At 40.0% G+C, this 18,817-nt stretch overlaps 1 protein-coding gene across 1 annotated transcript in view; it reads left to right on the forward strand.

Moving 5' to 3' along the window:
• ADAMTS6 (ADAM metallopeptidase with thrombospondin type 1 motif 6) overlaps window positions 1-18,036 on the forward strand; it is a 448,695-nt gene extending 430,659 nt beyond the window's left edge. The window contains exon 25 of the mRNA XM_082243714.1: window positions 17,535-18,036. Within this exon, the coding sequence (XP_082099840.1) occupies window positions 17,535-17,644 (110 nt within the window). The 3' untranslated portion in view covers window positions 17,645-18,036. The remainder of the gene's footprint in view (window positions 1-17,534) is intronic.
• The last annotated feature ends 781 nt before the right edge of the window (window positions 18,037-18,817 follow it).

Here is an 18,817-nt window from a genome sequence, read left to right on the forward strand (position 1 = left end):
CTTTTAGTAAAAAAAAAAAAAAAGCACTCCACTTTAATGCCAGGGCAGGTAGAAGTCATTTGCCTAACAAAGCAGACATGAGACAATGAATGACAGACACAAACACACACATTACTGGTTTTCATTTCCTTCAAAAATGGTGAGTCAAGAGGGGTCTGGTGTAGACTAAACTATTTCATGGCTAGAGCAATTCTTCATCAAATAGTTCAAATACTACTGCAGCCACAAGCCAGAGATTTATGAGAACAATGTATTGGGGTAGAGGCATTTTACAAAGTAAAACCATATCTTTTAAAAGGACAATTTTACATAAATAAATACAAAAATTGTTAAGAGTATCTTAGCACGTTCTAATTTTAATCAAATTGTTTTAGGCCTTACCCTGATCTACCCGGTTTACATCCACTTTTGGCCAAACATGCCCATGTTTTGAAAAGCATTGATGCGAATATTTAGCTCAGCAAATAGGCTCAAAGAAGCAGAGGCATTCCAGGAAAGCTGGAAGAGGGGGATATGCATACTGCTATGATGGATTACGTATATGCCTTTTCAGTTGTCTATCACTCCCATGCAAGTGATGATTGGACTTCCAACACAACTAAGAAGGACATACATAAAACAGACGTTGTCAATAATTTACAATGCTATTTGCTCAGTAGAGCTTCCAAAACCTAACTCTAACTTTTTGGGAATAAAGAAAAATTGCAGAGGGACTGCATACACCAACAGATGCAGGGGCTATGTAACCAAATTTCACATTCTGCAAATGGGTAAAGGCAGAGGAGTTCTGCTGTTTTCTTACATGGCTAATTATGGCTATACTTTCAAAGTGGAGTCCTTTAGCCCTGGGGGAGCAGAGGGATGCACCACTGTGGGTGTGCTACTTCTAGTGTGGCAGATCAGGCAAGGATCACTGTGGGAACACATTCAGTTCCCCTGATCTGATAGGGTGGCAGTAATGTGAAATGGTACATCAACTAGAGCACAGTACTAGTTATTTTTTTAACACAGTGCTCTTGCAAGAATTTGGCTGTAATGTCAGGTATCTGTACCCTAAAAGGTAAAAGGTGTCACTAATGGGGAGCTTGTTGTTGCAGTTATATATTTTTAAAACAAATTTACTATTAACACTACCCGCAGTAGTGTGATGGCCAGGGTGGATTGGGGGAATTAAGGTTCAACTGCTTCCGATTTGGGACAGTTTTAGGACCACTACACTATGCTTATTGTAGCTGGATGTATACACAGCTAATAAAAGCAGTGAAAGAAACATCTTGTCTTATTAGATTCCACTTTGTTACTGAACCTCTGTGCACACAATGGATAATCAATACTAAGTGAATTGAAAGTGCCTGTGTACCATTATTGTTATCACCTAACTTCTAAACTTGCTGCATGTATAATACAAAGAAAACCACAGTATTCATAATTACATGAACCAATTTAGAAAGTGATGAGTTAATTATCTGTAAATGTAATTTTACACTATAGAGACTGTGGCAGTAATGAGGCACGTTTATGAACTGATGTTACTGTTGTTGTTTTTTACCCTTAGTAGTTTAAGGCCTGTACCCTGGCTGTTCATCTTTGTGCACGGAGGGACTATTTTCAGCACAATGTTTTTGAACTGACTTGTGTTTAACCAGTTCCTACCCAGGCCAATTCTGTAATTTCTCTCTTACATGTAAACTGTATTTTTTTGCTAGAAAATAATTTAGAACCCCCAAACGTGATATATGTTTTTTTTTTATTAGAGCCTCTAGAGCAGTGATGGCGAACCTTGGCACCCCATATGTTTTGAATCAACATTTCTCATGATGCTCATGAACTAGGCAATGTAGTTGAGCATCATGGGAAATGTAGTTCCAAAACATCTGTGGTGCCATGGTTCGCCATCACTGCCCTAGAGAATAAATTGGTGGTCATTGCAATTCGTTATGTCACACTGTATTTGCAGTCATTTTCCAAATGCAATTTTTTGGGAAAAAGTACACTTTAATGAATTTTAATGCCAAAAAATACAATATATAACCCAATTGTTTGGTAAAGTTTAAAAGATGATGTTATGGTGAGTAAATAGATACCTAACATGTTTCGCTTTAAAATTGCGCACTCTCGTGGAATGGCACCAAAACTACGGTACTTAAAAATCTCAATAGGCGGTGCTTTCAAATTTTTTACAGGTTACCAATTTAGAGTTACAGAGGAGGTCTATTGCTAGAATTATTGCTCTTGCTATAATGTTTGCAGCGATACCTCACATGTGTAGCAGTAGCGGCTGGTGCATTGGGGGCGCAGGGACACCGCCCCCCCTATGCATGCGTCCGACCCCCTAATCTTCATATGGGGCGCCGGACGCATGGAGTTTAATGGGGCTTTTTTTTTTTTTAGCATGTGATTAGAGCCAGAGACTCTAATAGGCTAAAAGAAAAAGGGAGGGCTCGGGGGCCCCGGCACATGGAGCACCAGCTGCCACTGATGTGTGGAGTGAACAACATTTACATATGCGGGCATGACCTACGTATGGAGTCGCTTCTGCGTGGGAGGACGGGGGGCGCTTTAAAAAATACATATATATATATTATTAATTTTATTTTTATTTTTACACTGTTCCTTTAGATTTTTTTTATCATCTTTATTCCTATCACAAGAAATGTAAACATCCCTTGTGATATGGCATGACAGGTCCTCTTTATGAAGATGTCTGGGGTCTATAAGACCCGAGATATATCTCTATATCTATAAGACCCGAATATATCCTCTGCCCTGGAAAGCATGAGATTAAAAAAAAAAACATTGATCTCGGCTTTCTAAGAAAAAAAAAAGGTAGTGTTTACATCTGCCAGAGCTGGAAGTGACATCATGATGTCGCTCCCGGCCTCCCAGGATCATAGAAATGGCCAGGGACCATCCGGTCCTCGACCAACTATGTGGTAACCCGGCATCCCTGTTGGATTGGATCTCCAGCCCTCCGATCGCACGGGAGAGCCCGGAGAGGCGCTTATGAGTGGTGAGAGGGACGGAGAGCACCCTCTCCCTGCCTGTAAAATTACTGTCTGAAAAGAAAGATATCTGGACAATGCCGGTAGCTGCAGGCATCATCCAGATATTAAAAAAGAATAGCGCAACCATGCAAAAGAAATGACTATTAAATATGGAGACAATCCATAAATAAAAATGGGGGTTTAGTCCCACCATATGGCCATATCGTGCTCAAGCCCACCACTGCGTTAAAGTACCCCATTATCAGTGGGTGCTACACTATCCATAGAAAAGGGGTGAATCCAGCCTCTCCAACCCTTGGAGACAACACTCCTTGCTGGGATGGATGTGCTAATGCACTACAAAGGACTCCTCCTGTATCTACTTGATGGTGGACTCTGATAGAGTACAGGTATGTGTGGGGGGTGGGATGCTCAACCACAGAAGTCTGGTCAGACCGAATACATAATAAACAAGTAAAAAATTGGGGGAGCAAACCCTGAACATGTATATCTAAAGCCGGTGCAGCTATGGACCAAGCAACATGTATATTAAAAAAGAATAGCGCAACCATGCAAAAGAAATGACTATCCAATATGGAGACAATCCATAAATAAAAATGGGGGTTTAGTCCCACCATATGGCCATATCGTGCTCAAGCCCACCACTGCGTCAAAGTACCCCATTATCAGTGGGTCCTACACTATCCATAGAAAAGGGGTGAATCCAGCCTCTCCAACCATTGGAGACAACACTCCTTGCTGGGATGGATGTGCTAATAGACTACAAAGGACTCCTCCTGTATCTACTTGATGGTGGACTCTGATAGAGTACAGGTGTGTGTGGGGGGTGGGATGCTCAACCACAGAAGTCTGGTCAGACCGAATACATAATAAACAAGCAAAAAATTGGGGGAGCAAACCCTGAACATGTATATCTAAAGCCGGTGCAGCTATGGACCAAGCAACATGTATATTAAAAAAGAATAGCGCAACCATGCAAAAGAAATGACTATTAAATATGGAGACAATCCATAAATAAAAATGGGGGTTTAGTCCCACCATATGGCCATATCGTGCTCAAGCCCACCACTGCGTCAAAGTACCCCATTATCAGTGGGTCCTACACTATCCATAGAAAAGGGGTGAATCCAGCCTCTCCAACCCTTGGAGACAACACTCCTTGCTGGGATGGATGTGCTAATGCACTACAAAGGACTCCTCCTGTATCTACTTGATGGTGGACTCTGATATTTAATAGTCATTTCTTTTGCATGGTTGCGCTATTCTTTTTTAATATACATGTTGCTTGGTCCATAGCTGCACCGGCTTTAGATATACATGTTCAGGGTTTGCTCCCCCAATTTTTTACTTGTTTATTATGTATTCGGTCTGACCAGACTTCTGTGGTTGAGCATCCCACCCCCCACACACACCTGTACTCTATCAGAGTCCACCATCAAGTAGATACAGGAGGAGTCCTTTGTAGTGCATTAGCACATCCATCCCAGCAAGGAGTGTTGTCTCCAAGGGTTGGAGAGGCTGGATTCACCCCTTTTCAATGAATAGTGAAGGACCCACTGATAATGGGGTACTTTGACGCAGTGGTGGGCTTGAGCACGATATGGCCATATGGTGGGACTAAACCCCCATTTTTATTTATGGATTGTCTCCATATTTAATAGTCATTTCTTTTGCATGGTTGCGCTATTCTTTTTTAATATACATGTTGCTTAGTCCATAGCTGCACCGGCTTTAGATATACATGTTCAGGGTTTGCTCCCCCAATTTTTTGCTTGTTTATTATGTATTCGGTCTGACCAGACTTCTGTGGTTGAGCATCCCACCCCCCACACACACCTGTACTCTATCAGAGTCCACCATCAAGTAGATACAGGAGGAGTCCTTTGTAGTCCATTAGCACATCCATCCCAGCAAGGAGTGTTGTCTCCAATGGTTGGAGAGGCTGGATTCACCCCTTTTCTATGGATAGTGTAGGACCCACTGATAATGGGGTACTTTGACGCAGTGGTGGACTTGAGCACGATATGGCCATATGGTGGGACTAAACCCCCATTTTTATTTATGGATTGTCTCCATATTTAATAGTCATTTCTTTTGCATGGTTGCGCTATTCTTTTTTAATATACATGTTGCTTGGTCCATAGCTGCATCGGCTTTAGATATACATGTTCAGGGTTTGCTCCCCCAATTTTTTGCTTGTTTATCATCCAGATATTGCAACTTAAAGTCCACGGGATCATATGACATCATGCTGGTGGGAAGTGGTTAAAAAAGGTTACCAGACCTGAATTAAAATTTAAAAAAAAAAACAACCTAAAGTGCAGATTGGCCCAGAATATGGACATTAAATTATTTACAGGTTGCAAGTGGGGACCAACAGGCTCGAGTGATAATAGTAGTCTGTAAATCATGCAGGAGACAGGGACACCCAAGAATAGTCCCAAAAGATTTGTCTTGCGCCTTTATTCAGTAAGACAATAAAGAAACAAAAGATGGCTTTGAGCAGCAGAGAGAGAGACTCTATTATAAGTTATCTCAGATATAAAAATGCCTGTGGACAGCTGAACAATGAGTGCGGTCTGGCTAACAGGTAAAACATGGACATAGGACTGGGAGTTTTATACATCACAAAGATTTACAAAGCCTGTGGGCTCCAGGACAGAGATCAGAACTTATTAAGAAACGTTTTTCTCTATAACCGTCACTGGAGCTCATCACTATGAGATTAACTAACACTAAATGTAAAACCTGTGTGACACATACCATCCACAATTGTTTTAGTCGTTTTATTAACAAGAAGTAAAAGAGCTTTTACAGGCAGCCTATAATCTCCTACCTAGCTGATTTTAATGTTAAGTTATTAATTTGCAATGGTCCTCAAAGATCACACCAAATATTCCAAAGTTGGGTTTTAGTCTGTTTCTAACAGCTTTGAACACCTGCTGATTGTTTACATTAAAGGTCTGACAGCCTGACAAAATCTGCCCTAGAAAAACACAGTCTAGGGAATTTAGTAAAGCGTCCACAACAGTTTTCCCGTGGTAGGTCACTCTAAAACTTCCTGCAAGTATTTGCACCAGTTTTGGTACCTACAGGTGCAACAAATGCAGGTAGTTTTTACTACCACCAGTAAAGAAACCCATCAATATGGCACCATCAAATTTGTAAAGACTTACTACCAAATCAAAGATTAGGAGACTGGAGGTAATTAAGACCAACTCTGATCTGAGGCTCAGAGGTATGACAGTGCTCAGAGTGGGGTATGTCTTTGCTGGGAAGCTGTCATTAATGTGATAGATTCACACCACAGGGTTCTATCCCCAGCCCTATTTAGGTGTTGACTGGGAGATTTCCAGTTAAAAGCTGAATGTTAACAAAGGGTCTGGGGATACTGGTGATGTCATTACCCAAATATAGTAATGCCCATATTTGGGAAAATTTTAAGTCCACACTGCCGCAGTGACTGTTGGGTGGGAGAAGCCTGATAGGGAAATGAGAGACTAGTTTCCCTGCGGGTCCACTTTGCTTTTGATTGAGAGCAGATGGCAGGGGGCAGATTCAAAACCCGCTATTGTAATGAATTACAGATATGGAACCATCCACTGTTGTGCACTGTCAATCAAAAGCAAGGCAGACTTGGAACTCGTCTCTCATTGTGCCTGCGTGTGTAACTGATGCAATGGCCAGGGAGGGAACGCATTGAGAAAGTAGTATCCAGTATGGACACTTTGACCTCAATGCCAGCCTCTGACAGATTCATGTACCTGTTTTTGAAAGGTACATGAATCTGGTGCAAGAACCAACAATTTCAGTGTGGAGGCGGCCTGATGTAATTCTAAAGAGTAACAACAATTGACAATTTGATCTGATTAATAACAATTGGCAATGAATGTTTTTCTTTCTTTTTTTTTTTTTTTTTTTCAAAACATTTTATTGTGACAAAATGAAATGACATAAGAAGTGAACATCACTTTCAAGCAATACAAAGCAATACAAAGATCATTGAAAAGAGAAAAAAAAAAAAAACAGGATGAACCGCAGTATCATGTACAGAAAATAGGGTGGGTGAACAAACCATGACTCAATCATACCGGGAAGTATAGGAAAGTACAAGATCAACGTACGATAGACATTGTAAACCGTTCAAGGAGGTGAGGACAATCTTGTTCCCCCTTCCCTTGGTGCAGGACCATGGTGAGAACACAAACATGAATCAATTGCAACCTCCACCTCTGTTGGGTGTGCCACGACCGAGGCATCTTCAAGGGCAGTGGTGGCCCCCTTCACATGTCCGGACTGCGGTTTGGGGGGAAACAGGGGAGCACCTGGGGGGGGGGGAACGAGGGGGTGGGGGGGTAGGTGGAGAGACAAGAGGAGAGGACGCTAGATAAAAAGAGAAGGAAAGAAAAAAGGGGAGAGAGCAAGGAAGGATATACTCAGAAGAGATATGTGACGCCCGTGGCATTAGGGGGAGGGACCCGACCAAGAACGTAATCAGTGGTTGACGGGAAAATATGCCCGAGGCGACCCGAACCCGACACGACAATAGCTAGCAGCTAGGATGTGGTGGTCAATGTCCTAAAGTCCGGAAGTGTCGTGAAGTGTATCCAGGAAGCCCAGGTCGTATAATATTTGTGGTGGGTATCTTTAGCCTGCGCAATAGTGTCTTCCATTTCTGCCACCCTTTGGACCCTCTTCAACCATTCCGCAACCGTAGGATGTTTTTCTTTCTTGACTGTTTTAGTTTTGAGATTACGTAGAAAATGAAAAAAAATAATAATTGCAAGACAATATTTAAAAAAAAAAGCCTAATTCTTCTCCCATCCAGGAAATGTATGTATTACTTTGTTATCTTAAGTAATGACAAAGTTATGGCCGAACAAACAGGCTCACAGCAGAAGTGTAAAAAGTCCTCTGGTCGATAAAGGGTACAAGAGCTGAAGTAAGAAGAGAATCATAATTACATATGTTTAGCAATATGTTACCTTTTGGGGGGAAAAAAAGGCACACAAAACATTCTGGTGATAGTAACATGAAGACCATAATCCAACACTTTCACACGCAAAGATTACATTACATTTTTCTGTTGAATGTGGAGTGCAGACAGCGACTACCACAGGAGTTTTATGCTACTCATAAACATTAGTGGAATACACATAACCACTACAACCACAACTTTTGTGCTGCCTCTTGAGAGCTACATAGTGAGTAATGTGTGCCCAGATTAAAAGTCAACTTTTCAGCTTGCTTTTGTTGTTGAAGGCTACCTCCACTCTTGATAAAAATTGTATATTTGTGAAGCTGTTATTGTGTTTTTTTGACCGTTATACTTCTCTTAGTAAAATGCCATTTCTATTTTGTCCATTGAGGGACACAGCAATTCTTAGACTGTCAGGTTATAATGCCACTTACAGGAGAAATGGACACAAAAATAAACTGACCAGCAGAAGATAACTTTTTGCTAGTGTGGAGAAGTGACGTGTTTACTCTGTTTAAAAAGTTTTTCTACTGTCAACAGCTCCTGGTAGATTCATGTTTTGATATGTTAAAGCAGAAAAATTGCGAGCAGGGAGGTCCTTTTTTGCAAAAACATGCGATATCTATTCTTCAAAAAAACAAACTTACCTGCCAGTGCACATCCTTTTTAGAATGTACATTGAGCTATGCAATGCGCAGCTCTGAAATAGAGGGGACTCACTAAAACGCGTTGCTTGGTACTACCGAAGGAGTGCTGTCTGTTCTGCTGCTCCGTTGGAAACTTAGGATGGGCTTCATGCTCTGCATTGTTTCTGAGTGTATCACGTTTAAACTTTGAATACTTTGGGTCTTTAAATAATTTGTGCTCCCTCAGTTGTACTTTTATGCTCACTGCTGTGAGTGCCTAGTGGCTTTATGCTTGATTGAGGTTTCTTCTGTTACTAAGGCTGAAGTATTTAGTACAGAAGCAGCTGTAGATGACTGGCAATTATGTGGGGAGTTAAAATTCTCCTTTTCTTGTGCATACTTTCTTGCAAGTTGGCCACATGGGGGAGCTTCCCTATTTATTTCTCGATGGTCTTTACAAAGAGAACTATTACAGTTTTTGTTTACCCACCATCTTGCTATCACCTGCACTTGATGATTCAGCAGTAATTCAGCAGGGAGTTTGCATGAGAGCATGCAGGAGAACGGGCGAGACTTCATTTTAGCAGCTTGAGTAAACGATGGGGTTAGTAGTGAAAGAGTCTAAGACAGAGTCTACGTAGTATATTTGCTCCACACCCAGTTTTCAGTGTGGAATTACACTGACAATTTCTGGAAGTGAAGTAGGATCCTAAATTAGTGTAGACGTGTTACTTTTCTCCAAACATACATGTTTTGTGCTAATACAGGCTGATCACAGTTAGATTCTTTGTTAATGCTGACTGAGTAACAGATAACAGTCAGATTGTACTCTATGACTCCTCATTACCTTAGATTTGTTTGTTTGGCCTTCCCTTCTAATTTTGAAGAGCAGAAGTTAGTCTCACCTAGCTCTTTTGTGAAGGGGCCCCAGGGTCCGCTATCTGCTTGGGACCACCTTATGTAAAGGGGGTTCCTTAAGGTCTGGTTCAGCTCTCTGATGGGGACCCCATTTGACCCATGGGTCATTCATTTTAATTTTCCCCTTGCCTCTGGTTAATTCGACTCAGACAATTTGGACTTCATTTTTAGATGTGGAAGAATCAGTCAGACCTATTTTGGCAGTTATTCTGCCCAAATCTGGGAATTTACTTTTTCTACCCTTGCATAAGTGGAATTGATGGCTCCTGCTTGCGATTGTACCTTGTTAAACCACGACTAGTTGATCAAATTCTAATTAAAGAGATCTCTCCATTACTGTGATTTTTGTTCCTTGCTTATACTATCTGGAAAAAAGGCTGGTAAATTTTTATTTCAGCTGTGCTGCCATTGCATGGTTCTTTTGTCAGTACTCATGCATGGGCCCCTTGGGTAAGGTGTGGTACTGTGGAGTTCTTGTAGCTTGTAGTAGTGTTTTTTCTATATGGTAGGCGAGGGTCTCTTCAGATCAGTTCTAGATATCATTTATCTAGAATGCTAACCAGGGTAAGGGTACCCTAGCAGAAGATGCCTAAGGAATAAACTACTGAGTTTTCCCATTCTCTGGCTGTTAAGAAACATTCCTTTGGTTTTCAAATTCCTCTCAAGACCCTCCTAGCCTGGTTCCCTGTCTGCCTGCAAAGCCTGGCTGTTAATGTCTGCAAATCCTCAGCCAAGCATTTCTCAGTATGCACGTGTGTCTCTACTTTGGGGGGGGGGGGGGCATAAACAATTTGACTTTCTACAAACTGGAGTTTGATATCCTGCCTCCTCCTGATTTCCTGTTCCACCCTTTTATTTTTTTATGGAGATTGCCCATTATACGCCTCATTTAGGTGTCAATGCTCCAATTCCTGTGGCATTATCTGCATGGAATCCACCATATCTGTCATAATGTCCTTCCTCAATAGCTGCTATGACTATTGATACACCACTAGTCTTTTGGACCACTAAACAATAGTTTCTTCAAATTATATTAATTTTAACATGCATGGGAATCTGTCCTTATAGTAAACCTATGGCTGGCCTATGCACATTCAAATAAATGCATATTCTTAACAAGCTGTTGATGAATTTTAAAATTAGTCTTTACTGACTACTGTAGCTGCAGGCCCTGTGGAATAAATTATTCCTACATTTTACAGCAGAACTTAACCTGTGCATTGTTCAATACATGTTTACCTCTTAAAAAAATGGTTACAGCAAGAGCACTTGCAGTTTTATTTTCAGCATCTCTGCTCAGATCATACCCCCCCCCCCCCCCCCGGTCCTCGTCCCCAGCTGTAACTTAGAAGCCTTTTAGCAGTCTGTTCTCTAACATACCACAGAGCAGGTCACATGAAGAGGGAAAAGAGAAGATTGTCAAGGCCCAACATGCATGATTTCAGTGCATCTCTTGTGAAATGGGGATGAATTGCTCTACAGTACCTGCAGCTACTGAGGTCAGTGAGAGCTTGTTTTAAAGCTCATGTACTCCTTCTTAGGAATATATTATTATTATTTGAATGTCGATAGCCTAGGCACAGATTTCCTTCTAGCTAAATGTGTTTCAGAAACCTGGAATGAAGGAGAGGAGTTAGAATTACCAGATGATGGCCTTAAGTTTGAGGATAGCTATCGGCTGAGAAACAATAATCGTCCAATCATTTATTTCCCTGAGAACAATCCTTGGCATGTGCTAGTAGTAATTGTGATGTTTCCCTTACAGGTCAAGGAAATTCTTTATTGGCCTTGCTAAAATTATACCTACTGAGCAACAGTTACCTTATACCTTTTAAGTTAAGGTGCAAACTGAGAACCATAAATGTGCTTTTATGCTGTTCTGATTACAAACTCTGGTGTTAAAGTGTAATGTAGCTAGGGAACCACTCACTTTAGACCACCCTTTCTTGACCTTTCTACCAAGAAGGAATCCTCAAAATAATTTTCAGGTCTCCTGGAACCCCTACTAAAACTTTCTACAGCTAATGGTATGTTAGCATTATCGGTAAATTAAAGATAAAATAAAAGCATAGAAAATGCAGCTTACTTAAAGAATTTTTTGTACATCCTCCTGTTTTATTTGACAAAATAGTTTTCAGTCATAATTTTAAAATAATAATAAGAATGACCCGTAATAACATGCAGACAGTGATTGCTGTGTTGTCATTTTACATTGGTGGTCAGAAAGGATATATCCTCTTTACATTAAAGGTCAGATGAAAAACACCCATTTAAATTGTTTGTCAGTTTAAAGGTGCTCACATTAATGTGTGTGTCTACCTTACATTGATGGTCTGTGGGAGGGGTGCCTCATTACATTACAGGGGTCAATGGGAAAGATCCTTATTACATTTGTGGTCAGTTGGGGTTCTTCCAGACAACTGAACGTTGCTGTCATTGGTTATTCACTAGAGAAATGAGAGGAAAGGCTCTACTTAAACATGCCACTGGACCTGCCAAGTAATGGTGTTGGATCTGTCATGGGAGTGTCAGGTATTGAATCAATCTTCTACTGCTTGAGGAACCCTAGCAACCTCCAAGGGCATCCTGTTTGAGAACTGCTGCTTCACAGGCACACCTCCATGGATAAGCAGTTCTGCAAAATTGTGTTGGATTTTCCTCAGACCAAGTACTGTATATGTGCATCCTCACAGCAATTCTATTATTTCAGAGTATTGCATTTGCAGTTGTTTATGGGGGAAATATTATGAGTCCTATGGCTCTGGGAAAAACGATATTCACTTATGAATTGTGGAAGTCTTAGTAATGTTGCTTGTACATTACCATCATTATGAGAATAAAGGTCTACATTTCACTTCATCACTGTCTGTTCACCAATTCTATATTTTTTAAGTAGTAATCTAAGCTGTCTCTATGGTCCTTTGTGTTTTTGATAAACACTCAGTATTCTAGCTTGATGAAGCCCTTTCATTTCTATTCTTATCTTAGAATTGCAACCAGTTCTATCCTCCTATAACTGTTTCATTGTAAATATCTTGGATGCTATCAAACAGGCTTTCTATAAAAACCCTCATAAGACTGAAACCGTCTAGAATCAGATGAAAAGAGAGCAAATGTGGAGAGTTGATATTTCCTTCCCTGGCAGGGTCATTGTATTGTAGCTTTGTTATGCTGCATTCATGATTCCTTTGTCACATTCAACGCTCTATAAAATGCAGGATATTGACTTGCTCCCAAGGATAGGAAAATCAGCAATCTATATGGCGTGATAAGCAGCTTTGTTACAGCTGTAATTTTTAGCCAGTTGTAACACCCCGAGTGTAGCAGATGCTATTGTGCTTGGCAATTGCAAAAGCATATCTCTGTCCTTCACATCTTCTCCAGATGACATTTTTATGGCACAATGTTGTCCAATGGCAATGGATCTTGCAGAGTAATTTAGATCATTTTACTCACTGTAAATCTACAAATTTTAAGCCTTTCCAAAGAAACTGACATCTAGAAATGTTGGTGCAAATGGAATAACTCCCTTTGTCAAAGTTTAAAGTCAAACAAATGTTTGAATTCAGTGTGTTGAGTCCTCAGTTGCTGTAGAGGCATAATGGGTTATTTAAGGATAGAGTTATAGTGGTAATATAGTTATCATTGCATTCTTATTAAATATTATGAGGAAAGAATGTAAGTGGTTTATACTGTTCCCCAGGTTATATGACACTTTATTTATGTAATCCAAGGATTCCATTAGTGATCTCTCACTGTACTTGCACAGCCTCAGCAGAGTCTTGTTTTGGTGGCACATACATAATAATGAAACAGCAACTACATGTGTCACGTATTGCAAAATAAGCACCTCGAGGGCCCTTTCACACGGGCGCTCCGTATGTACGCAAATCATCCTATTTTTTTGCAGATGGTTTACGGACATAATGTAAGTCAATGGCATTGCGGATGTCAGCGGAATACCATCCGCTGACATCTGATTTTCTTCCTTTCAGTTCTGTTCTGTTTTTTGGAACGGAACAGAACACTATTTTTCCTCCGTTCAAAAAACAGAAAGGAAGCAAAATCGGATGTCAGCGGTGTCATCCGCTGACATCCGCAATGCCCATAGACTTACATTATGTCCGTATATCATCCGCAAACGGATGGGATGATATGCGGACATACGGAGTGGATGACACAAGTGTCATCCGCTCCGTGAAAAAAAAAAAAAAGTGCCGGAGCGGATCGCAATGCTGTCCGCTCCGTGTGAAAGAGCCCTAAGGGCTCTTTCACACGGGCGTTCCGTATGTCCGTTTTTCATCCCATCCGTTTGCGAATGAAAAACTGACATCCGTTTTTCCTCCGTTCAGTTCAGTTTTTTGAACGGAAGAGAACCCTATTTTTTCTTCCGTTCAAAAAACGTAACGGACGCAAAAACGGATGTCAGTGGTGTCATCCGCTGACATCCGTATTTACATAGAGATACATTATGTCCGTTTTTCATCCGCAAACGGATGGGATGAAAAACGGACATACGGACCGGATGACACAAGTGTCATCCGTGTCCGTTTCAAATAAAAAAAAAAGGAACTGATCGGGCATAAAAAACTGAACGCCCGCGTGAAAGAGCCCTAACTCACATTAAAAGTTACAGTTTTGCTGATTGTGTCTTTTTCATAAATATAAGCAAATAAACCCAACCCTACTGAATTGCAACTTGTTGTGAAACTATTGATCATACATTTGGTGATAGGGGTGAATTCTAATTGTTATTTATATGTGAATACAATATGCCATGATTAGACATAGACTAAACTTCACTACCACTTGTTGCCAAAAGTACAATACATATTTTCAGTGAAATAGTCACAGTTCAAAGATACCCTTTAAGTAGATGCTATTGTCCAAAGAAAGAAAATACAGTACATTTTAATAAATACACAACATTTAGGTCATCATAAATATATCTATTTTAATAAAAGTCCATACATAGTAAATTGTAATTTAGGCCTCTTATACACGATACTCCTGTTTGAGCATCTACTTTTTCCAGCCTTTTTTTTTTTTTTTATGTATTTGCACGAATTTGCGCGTATTCGTGCGTATTTGTGCATATTTGCGTGTATTAAGGCTTTAATTACTGACCAAAAATGCAGATTTTTCTATTTTGTTCTTACTGAAGAATGCACAGCACTTGTTTACATTACAATAAATGGGCTGTATTTTAGATCAGAAAAAAAATAAAAAAGCTGTACTGAGCTTTTTCAAGCTGCGAGATGGTCAAACAGGAGTATCGTGTACAAGAGGCCATAGAGGTAAAGTGAATTTGATGCCAGTCAAAAGGTTATTTACAACTCCTAAATAGAAGTAAATACATTTTAAAACAAGACCTCACTAATCTATGCAGCTGTGGACACTGTGAAGCAATTGCAATTCATCCTCACAACTCACATGCGGAAGCACTGACATAATTCAAATCATTGCCTTAGCAGCTAACACTGCTTCCTCAATTAGAGTCCCTGCAATGTGTGATTAGAAAGCTTGTGACTGCTGAATCCTAGAGGAGCTGAGCTGCTGAGAAAACAACGTTAGTGCTTTTGCTGTAAAATTTGAAGACTGACTGCTCCTCAGTGCCTGCAGCTACAGAGATTAGCAATTATAAATAATTAAATGCCCATTGTCTAGTTACAGGTTCATTTAAAATAATATACAGCATATGCATAGCTCGCATGCTCAGTTCTACATTTTGATACCCAAGAATACAATCTCACTTCACTAATATGTCAAATTATTAAAATATTCCTGATATTTGTTTGAAGGTACACTGAAAATTGAAGAGAACATCTTGAAATAAATTTAGGTAGTACAGCTGACCTGCTCAGGGCTTGTTTTTTCATCCAAACAATGATGTAGTGCTCATTTCCACCCATGCCTTTTTTTTTTATTATGGCTGTCATGGTTCTGTGTACATTGATCCGGTGCCGAGTTTTACTTCCTGTTCGAGTTGCTAGGGTTCCTGCCAATCCACCCTGAACCTAGGGATTATAAAGCCTTTGCACCTGTCTCCACACTAAAGCCAGACCCCCCTGTTCCTCTGATGTTTGCTACTGCTGAGAATTCCCGTAGTCTGTGTGTTGTTTTATCTTTTCTTTGTTCTCAGTTAGTGTGCAGTTATATTACCTTTGGTATCTGCCTGTGGATCCCTTCATTTCCTATTGCTGTGTGTGTCTCCCTCAGTATAGTCTCTGTGTGTATCCCGTGTCCTTCCTTTTTGCCTGCACTGTGCCCACACAGGTGTGCTAGAGCAGCCTTTTTCAACCAGGGTGCCCAGGCACACTGGGGTGCCTTGAGGTTTCTTCAGGGGTGCCTTGGCAAAATGCCTAAAAATGTATAAAAAATTGTATACAAGCCAGCAGGTGGATGAAGCCTGCCTTTTAGTTATACAAGGCCACGGGTTTCCATTATGCACCATTACAACTTTCTAGACACTGGCATCCTAACAACCAATGAATGACATCATCAGTTAATAAGAAAGATGTCTGTTGCCTCCACCCTCCTAAGCCCCTCTTCCTCATCACTGGGGTGACATTAGCTGACTGATGGAAAGAAATTGAGGGAGAAGAGAAACATTGGAATACTAGTCAGTACCAGTATGCAAAAGTGTATTTGCTTTGGAAGAATGAATCGCCTCTAATGTTGGGTGTCCTATGTGTGGATGTTGCTGCATTCTGTAAATCTATATGAACAATTTTTTACATTTTACAATGGGGTGCCTCGAGACTGTCCATCATTTTAAAGGGTGCCTTGAGGTTGTCTATAATTTTAAAGGGTGCCTTGACTGAAAAAAGGTTGAGAAACACTGTGCTAGAGAGCCGCATCTTGGGGGCTGCCACACAGCACAAAATCCACACGTCCAGGGAAGACTGAGTGGCTCCTTAGATCCTGCGACTCTGGCATACTTCTTTTTTAAGTGCAGTCACACTGCTTCCACATCTGTGAGGACTAGTACCTAGATACACCTGGTTAGATGTTGCGTCGGCCGATAGATCTTGAGCTACAGTCCCAAGTGATCTTACCCTCTGGTGACTTTCTTTCCTGTCTATAACATTTGAAGGTCTGAATCTGAATGATGATACAGTAGGCTACACAGCATAAGCTTCAACAGAACATGTGAGAGCCTGTATGAAATCTGTCTGTAGTGCATTGCAAAGAACTCAAATCAAGTTGAATTAAGTGACTACCTAATTTCAGTACAGTTTCAGTGTTTTCCATATAGCATTAGAAGTTCATTGCTTCCTAAATTTGCTCTTTTCTAGGATTATATTAGGTGTGTCATTGATGCACAAAAGAAAACAGTTATAGCATGAAGTATACAAATTAAAACTGGCTGGGTTCACACTATTGCAAATTTGATGCGGGTTCAATTCCAATTACAGGAGACTGTGCCCAGTTCTCAATTGAGCCGATTCACACAGCTCTGTGTTGGCTGTGGAGGGGCTTGCAGAAAAGTCCTGCATGTATTCTGTTCCATTTCAGGCCTGAATTCAGTCAAAAATTCGGACCTGAAATGGTGCAACGGGATGCACCGGACCCCCTGATACGAGCAGCTCCAAATTCAGTGTGAACCCAACCTAAAGCGTAGCCCAAGTCAAGAAATTTTTTTCCCATTTTGCATAGAGCAGGAAAGAGTTAGAACCTCTCTCTGTAAAAAACCTGTTAAAAAGTTTAACTAGATTAGCTTGATTTTCTTCTCCTTTCTATAAAGCTTCTTTTACCCAAAGACATGATACCAGAGTGTGACTTTACAAGGGGTTACTTAACTATAACTAAGATAATTACTGTTCTAGGTTTAAAAAAAAAAAAAAAAAAAACAAGTTCCAAACTTTTACATGTGTGTACAGTACATTTTTTGTACAATTTTAACAATATTATTAATACAAAATGTATTTAAAATTAAATTTGAATGTACACGCTGTATTAATTAATATGTCTATTAATTGCCTTTTTGTTTTCTTCCCTGACCAGAGTGCAAAGATGTGAACAAAGTGGCTTACTGCCCGTTGGTGCTGAAGTTCAAATTCTGTAGCCGAGCGTATTTCAGACAGATGTGTTGTAAAACGTGCCAAGGACACTGACCCATCTTACAGCATGGCAAACAGAGCAGTGTTTTATCTGTGGATGGCCCACTACCCAGACAGACAGAGAGAGGAGGGACATGTTCTTGAAGCATCCTTGAATCCTGTGTAAAACATAACCACTTCGTCAGCCCAAACTGACAGGATCCCCATTTTATTTAACTTCTGTGAAGTGAATTTATTATCCAAAGTACTGGACACACCAGCAAGGAGGAGAGGCGGATTGTGGAACGCTAGCAGCACACTACTAAAGCGCAGCAGACTTTAGAACGGCTGTGCTGTCACGACTACAGCAATCACCAATCTTACCTCCTTGTATGATTTTTGTTATGGACTTGCAAAATGACACTGAATCAATTTGTATTTAAAACTTTTTTTTTTTTTTTTTTTTTTCAAATGCTGATATGACTTTGTTTAAAAAAAAAAAATAGAGAAATTCTTCATACCTAAAAAAAATTATAAATATTTTATCTCAGTTTTACAGCACCAGAAGTTTAACTTATAAAAATGGGCTTTGAAATGTTATTTAAAAAGCAATTATAAATCAAAACTAAAGTAAGTGTATTTTGTTATTCTGCCTAAATTCTTCAGCATTTTTTTTCTGTAATACTGCTGTGAAGCAAATAACATATATAAAAGGTATACAGTTGTCAGTATTCAGAGCTGCGTCAGTGACACATGCATATAGTTGCAGGTTTACTTCTTCAGTTAAAGTTAGTATCCACACAACTTCCAATATCATGATTGTCCTTCGACAAAAAAAGAATCGCCTGCAATCCGCCATTTTACTAATGTGAAAAAAAAGAGCAATTGTCATTGGTGCTATTTTTCTTATTAGTTAATATAAATCTATTTAAAACAGGTTTTAAAGATTACAAGATGTTGTATATTTCTGTGTCCTTTTAACGTCTGTCCACTACATAGTTTATTGAGATTGTTTAACAGTTTTTTTCAATACAGTTCATATGTTGGCCCTTCCAATGTCCTCTGCCAGATGCTGAATCATTCATTTATGAAACTATTCTCAAGTTTACAAAAGTCTTTAAAGCCCACTTGAACTTTCAGCTTACACCAGCTAAACACATTCCAAGAGCATCAAAATAAAACATGGTAAAGCAAGGTCTTACAATTCATTTTCTTTAGAGCAGCCACAGCTTTTGTAGAAAAGCCTGC

The sequence above is a fragment of the Pelophylax lessonae genome (genome assembly GCF_965119305.1).
Source record: "Pelophylax lessonae genome assembly, chromosome: 1".
Taxonomy (NCBI): domain Eukaryota; kingdom Metazoa; phylum Chordata; class Amphibia; order Anura; family Ranidae; genus Pelophylax; species Pelophylax lessonae.